General features: G+C 39.3%; 1 protein-coding gene across 1 annotated transcript in view; it reads left to right on the top strand.

Moving 5' to 3' along the window:
* The window catches only part of cwf19l1 (CWF19 like cell cycle control factor 1), a 31,539-nt gene that overhangs the window by 104 nt on the left and 24,617 nt on the right, over nt 1–6,818 (top strand). The window contains exons 2-3 of the mRNA XM_072241668.1: nt 4,624–4,708; nt 5,377–5,461. Coding sequence (XP_072097769.1) covers nt 4,624–4,708; nt 5,377–5,461 — 170 coding nt within the window. The remainder of the gene's footprint in view (nt 1–4,623; nt 4,709–5,376; nt 5,462–6,818) is intronic.

Raw genomic sequence — 6,818 nt, 5'->3', positions numbered from 1 at the left:
GTGAGTGCGCAGGGAGCAGGGTTGGGGGGTGGCTCGCCGCTGAGACAGCGTGTTACTCTCCGCGGTAGGGGGTGTGCGAGCCCGGGCCTTCGCCGCGTCAGCGTGTACCCTCCGCGGTAGGGGTGTGCGGGTGCGAGTCCAGGCCTCTCGGCTAGAGGGGCGTGCGAGGCAGGGCTTTCGCGGGGCCGGGTTAGATTCACCGCCGGGAATGTCTGATGACCAACCCGTATTTCAGCAGCATAGGGGCAGCTGACGGCTTGGGCCCGGGGTCCGGGCTGCTGTTCCAAGTAAAGCTCCGACGGCTTCACGCTTTAGCTTGGGATACTAGTTGCGAGGTTCCGGGCTTCTAATTTGCCTGAATTCCGAAGTTCGGGCAGGCTGTGACTTTTGTGCAAAGAGCTTTAAGAGCATGGTGACAGTAGGCCACGCGGCCAGTCATTTTACTTTTCTATCCCATCCCCAGTCACTGGATTCGCCCACTCGTAAATAATCTATATTTTGCATGTTGTAAATAGGAACATGATCCAAGATTCGAGGATTAATGTCTAGTATTGTTACTACCAGAGCTAGTGAGGAGTGATTGTGTTTAAAGAAAAATTTTACATGGTTTAATCTTTAAACAGAGTGATTCCTCTGTAACACACAAAATGATGGAGGAACTCAGCAGGTCAGGCAACATCTGTGGAAATGAACAAACGGTCGACGTTTCGAGGCTCTTCATGAGGACTGGAAAGGAAGGGGGAAATCGTCAGAATATAAAGGTGGGATGGTAGTGAGAGAGGATAGCAAGAAGGTGATAGGTGAAGCCAGGTAGGTGGGAAAAGTAAAGGCCTGAAGAAGGTATTTGATAGAGGAGAGTGGGCCATAGGAGAAAGGAAAGAAGGAGCAGGGAGAGGTGAGAAGAGGTAAGAGGCCAGAGTGGGAAATGGAAGAAGAGGGGAGGGAATTTTTTTCCTTTGGAAGGAGAAATCTATATTCATACCATCAGATTGAAGGCTATCCCTACAGAATATAAGGTGTTGCTCCTCCACCCTGAAAGTGACTTCCTGGCACAAGAGGAGGCCATGAACCGACATGTTGGAATGGGAATTAAAATGTTTGGCCACCAGAAAGTTCTGCTTTAGGCAGATGGACCTAATTTAGGTAGGTATTCCTCGTAGTTGGGTGGTTGGAGGCAGCAAGGTGGGTTATCAGTGTATAGAAGTTGTATTGTTTAAGATTTCATGTAGAACGTCCATGCAACCTACTCTACCTGATTTGGAGTTATTCAGGTTGGCATTCCAGTGATTCAGTAGCATGGTCAGTAGAATTGCTTGAGTATGAAGTTGCAGTTGGTATGGTATTGTCATTTGCCTTCAGGGAAGCAAGCATGCTTCTGTTACTCCTTGTCTGCCAAAATATCATTGCATGTTTCTGTAATGTGCATGTGGACATGTTAATGACGTGCATTTTTGCTTCATCAGTTTCTGAAGCAAAATAGAATATTCTGACGTGGTATTCTGTAGTAGCTATGTTGCTGCATCAAGGGAGAATGGATGTTAATGCTTCAGTAATGTGCTAAATAGTTATGAAATATGAAGCCTGTTACCAAGTTAGTACTTTTGACATGCATTGAACAAATTTTGTATTTTAAATTTAATTTGCATCAACTTAATCTCTTGTATCTTAGATTCCCGGGTGAAAAAGATCCTGTCTTTCAAAAATATATTAAAATACTTGAAATATTCAGCAGGTCAGGCAGCCTCTATGGGCAGAGAAACAAAGTTTAATGTTCTGCCCAATGATGCTGTGTGTATTTGATGGTTAGGTTTTTCTGTGAGAAGGTTGGGTGGCATGCCTGAGGCATTATGCACGTTAGCTATACTTCGGTCCCTTAAAGACTGAAATGGGGAAAAGTTATTTTTGTGAATAAAGCAATGGTAAAGAAAGTAAATAAATGTTTTGTTTTAGTGCTATCTCTATTGAATATTTCGCATACATCACCATTTGACAACACAGTAAATGTTGGAAAATGGCCTACTCTCAGAAATTTCAGCCTGCAGTGTTCCAAATGAAATGGTATTGATAGAAATAAGAAATTGCATTTTATTATCCATTTGATTTGAATTTGGGCCAGATTCTGTAATTTTTTAAGTTTGTAAAATAAATCAAAATATTTTTCTATTCACATTTACAAATATAATTATTAATTGAATGACAAAGATCCATTTTCTGATGCAGCTGTCCAGAGAAGTTAAATTTTTATGTTTGGTAGTAAACTTTTCTTCCTTTTTATTTAAGAGTTTGACAACACTTTTTTGTGCAAAAGCAATTTTAAAAAGTACCATGATTAATATTGATTCTGGTCTGATTCATAAAAATATTCAGACATTGGCAGTTTTGCTTTGACACACATAAAGTATTGTCTCGTTAACCGCATTCAAGAAAGGCCCGAGCTGCTTCCAGGTGCATTTTAAATGTGTTTCGTACATGCTCTGAGGGACACCTACATCTTCAGATGCTGCACAACCAGACCGAAAGGGGAAACTTGAAATGTGCCTTTACTATAGTTGTACAAAAGTTTGGAACTCTGGATGAAGTTAATTTTGTCAGTGGATGAATGTGCTCTCCAAAATGGGGTTTAGGAAGAAAATCTTTAATTGGATACGATTGCTGTACACAGACAACTGGTCTGTAGCACAGTTAAGTTGCCAGATACAAAACATAACATCTGGAGTTGGACAAATGTACCCCCTGTCTGGTCTTGTATGTTGTGTTAAGTATTTTGACAAATTTCTCATGAGTGATGTGGGCATAAGAGCACCCTGACCATAGAAAATTTGGATGGACGAATGGTCTGCTGTTAGTGCAAGGAGTTTGGGCACACACGAAGAACTGATGGAACATACAGCCAAGATTTAAGAAATTGAGAAATAATTTCTCAGATTAAGGCATTTGAGAAATTGGGAGTGATACTCTCTCCCAGTTTCATGTCGGAACCATGTCGTCAGATGTAATATTGCTCAATATTGCTCTGCGCAGCACTGGTATGGTCCATATCTCTTGTTCTTACATGACTTGAATTGACTTCCATTACATCAGGAAATCCAAAGTGGATTATGTGTGTTGGAATGCCATGTGCAAAGAAAACGGTTTTCCAGAGAAAAAGTCTTTTATCCTGATGGCTTTGTGTGCGACTCCATCAAGATGTGCATAAATCTTGTTCACTTTCCCTGTGTTCCAGTGGTATGGAAGACTGGCTATGTCATGTTGCTGAGGAGTATTCCCTCACTGAAAAGTTTCAGCAGAAATATATTTTTGACTGTGACTTGATTAGGCAGGTAGTGTACTTCAGGCTTTTCAGAAAAGTTGAATATTCAACCCTGTCATTGGTTTTCTGAGAAAATTGTCAAAGTAAATAGGCATACTGCCTATGCCTAGTACTACGCTATAAACCATGTATCAAACTTATTAGTGGTGAAAAGGGCCTTTCACTGCAGTTCAACACAGATCTTTAATGCACAGCTGAAGTCTTAATCTCACTGTAAGCTGACTGATGGGTGTGATGTTTGTAAGACTCTCCTACATCTTCAAGAGTGTGAAATTGCTAAGAGTTCTGGAAAGAGATGCAGAGATCTTTGGCAAGGTTAATCGTGAGCAGTGGCTTAAGTCTGTACCTCATGGATAATTCCCAGGGATCCATATATCAACTGGTCATATACAGGTCAAATATCAACTGCTGTTAGAAAATCAACAGTGTGAAAGATGCACTTCGGTCCACTGACACTTTGTTGGTTTTCCAGTATAATGACATGGTTAGCAACTGAATGCTGCCAACTGACACTGCGAGGAGGGGGAAGTACATGCTGCTGGTGTATGATGCAGCCTTGCAAATCTGTGGAGAAGGGCCACAGTGCATGCCATTGGAGGGCTGTGTCATGTGTCGTAAATCCTTTTACCCATTCTAGTGTTGGGAATGAAAATTATGACTTTTGTGAGTGTAAGCATTATTAGTAATTATAACAATATGCTTAGAATAAGAAATTGCCCCAATAAGCTTAATCTTTTTTGGTAGATTTGAAACACTTTTCCCCATCAGAGGGCAAGAGGTGAATGTCTTGTATAATTGCAAATTTTATGAATTAAAAATAGATTTTGGGTGGCTGTTTAGTTGGCAGATGGAATTTCTTTGAAATACTGTGAGACAAAAAGCTAAGGAAATTCAGTTACCTGGTCATTGCTCATGGGATAGTCTCTTGAAAATGTGGCATTATGTCTGTTATGGTCTTGCAAGCAGATTAATAATGGAATAAGAGTTTGATTCAAACATGTGGAACTAGTTTTCATTATGTTGCAATCTCGGGACAGGCAAGTCAGTAATACGGTGTATATTGAAGGAAACTTTCTAGTCTCTAATAGGGAGATGTGTGGTTCAAACCTTTCTAAAAAGATTTAAACTTTCAAGGCAAATGATATTTTTGGCTCTCGGCTTTCGCTGCACCTAGCATCCTAATAATATGTATAACTGTTTCCTCTTCAGTCTTTTGTTATTAATTGGCTGATGTATTGACTTCTAGTTTTATCTAATAACGGGATTGTGTTGGTTTTAACAACATAATGGTGTACGTTTCTTTGACTTTTCAGACTGGCTTGTGGCGATGTTGAAGGGAAATTGAATGTATTGTTTAACAGAGTACGATCAATTCAAAAGAAAAGTGGAGATTTTGATGTGAGAACATTTTTGTCTATAAACTGGTTTTGTCAAGTGATCTTGTACTTCACTTTTAAAAGTAATTGAAATATTATGTGTATTAGCAAGCTCTTTGGCTATTGTGTAGTTATTGTAATTCTGTTCCAAACTAAGCTGGTGATGGATAAAAATGTGAATTATATTTAAGCTTAGCACAATTTGGCCTCTTGTGGTTAATGTTATTTGTAAAGTTGATTTCAGTTCTGGGGTCATGGTTCTACATTGAAAGTATAATTTCTTATATATAAAAAAAAGAAAGCAGCTATACTAAGTGAAAAATCTTATTTTGATCTCCTTTCACTTTTTAAAAATTGCATGTTGGAACATTACGTTTGGATTTAAGCTGATAATCTAGGATTTATCATCCCTTTAAAATGACTTAAAATATACCATGTTATGAGACTTTATTGATAAGTATGATATTTTTGTTTGTCTTTTTGCGTACCAGAAGTGGAATTAAAATTCTGAACTTGTTTAATTTTTTTAAAAGAAAAATTTTTAATTGGTGGACTAGAAATTGATAATGTAAATTCATGAAAAATGACAAATAATGAAGAACGGTGTTCAAAAGCTTTTTATTTGTTAACATCAGCATTTTGGATGGCATAGAAAAATGTTATTTTTCTTGTTTATTTTTATATTTGTAGCTGCTACTGTGTGTAGGAAACTTTTTTGGAACCACTGCAGAGGCAGAATCAGAATGGGCAGATTACAAATCTGGAGCCAAGAAAGGTAAATGAGTAACTATTTATATCTTTTTAATATTCATTTGGTGTTGGAAATAGAATTCACACTACTTGGGCTTGTCATAGTAGACAGGCCATCTGTTAACAATAGATATTTTTAATCAAAAATCTTTATAACAAATGTGGTGCTAGCAGCACTTTAATTATCTTGGCCACCTCATGCAGACTTGTTCAATAAACTCTGCTGCAGTAATTGTTAACACTTAACTTTTGCATGCTGATTTTTACAGTCTGATTTAGGGCAGTTTTTTTGGTGGTTCAGCTGTTCAATAAACTCTGCATTTTATGAATGTGCGGGTGAATCTATTGTCAGCCAGAAAATTTTAAAAACCTCCCATTGTAGATATATTTTGTTAAAACGTCAATTAGTATGGGGCCTGTATTCTGGAACTTGAAAATCTCTGCAACAGAAAATGCATTAATATTTGTAGAGCATTTTCATCCTGCACAACTTTGAACAAACCAAAGGAGGATAGTAGCATTGCCATATGAAACATAAATATTAGAACTGTTGTATAACATTATCTTACTGGGAGAGTTGATGAGAATAAAAAAAAGTAGGATCTGTGTAAATGGATAGTTGGTTCTCAGTCTGGAGGTGAGCCAAAGGGTCTGTTCCTGTGTTGTGTATTTCTATCACTCTGAATGTGATCGATGGTTGAAGTAAAGGGAAATATAAAAGCCTACACCTCTGAGAATTTATGCGTGTTATAGTTATGATGAAGTTTTCGGATGACTCTGCCATAGTTGGATGCATCAGCAAGGGAGATGAGGCTGAGTACAGGGCTGTGGTAGGAAACTTTGTCACATGGTGTGAGCAGAATTATCTGCAGCTTAATGTGAAAAAGACTAAGGAGCTGGTGGTAGACCTGAGGAGGGCTAAGGCACCAGTGACCCCTGTTTCCATCCAGGGGGTCAGTGTGGACATGGTGGAGGATTACAAATACCTGCGGATACGAATTGACAATAAACTGGACTGGTCAAAGAACACTGAGGCTGTCTACAAGAAAGATCAGAGCCGTCTCTATTTCCTGAGGAGACTGAGGTCCTTTAACATCTGTTGGACGATGCTGAGGATGTTCTACGAGTCTGTGGTGGCCAGTGCGATCATGTTTGCTGTTGTGTGCTGGGGCAGCAGGCTGAGGCTAGCAGACACCAATAGAATCAACAAACTCATTCGTAAGGCCAGTGATGTTGTGGGGATGGAACTGGACTCTGACGGTGGTGTCTGAAAAGAGGATGCTGTCCAAGTTGCATGCCATCTTGGACATTGTTTCCCATCCACTACATAATGGACTGTTTGGGCACAGGAGTACATTCAGCCAGAGACTCATTCCACCGAG

Source organism: Mobula birostris, chromosome 23 (assembly GCF_030028105.1).
Source record: "Mobula birostris isolate sMobBir1 chromosome 23, sMobBir1.hap1, whole genome shotgun sequence".
Lineage (NCBI taxonomy): Eukaryota > Metazoa > Chordata > Chondrichthyes > Myliobatiformes > Myliobatidae > Mobula > Mobula birostris.
This window is presented reverse-complemented; position numbering and strand designations above follow the sequence as displayed.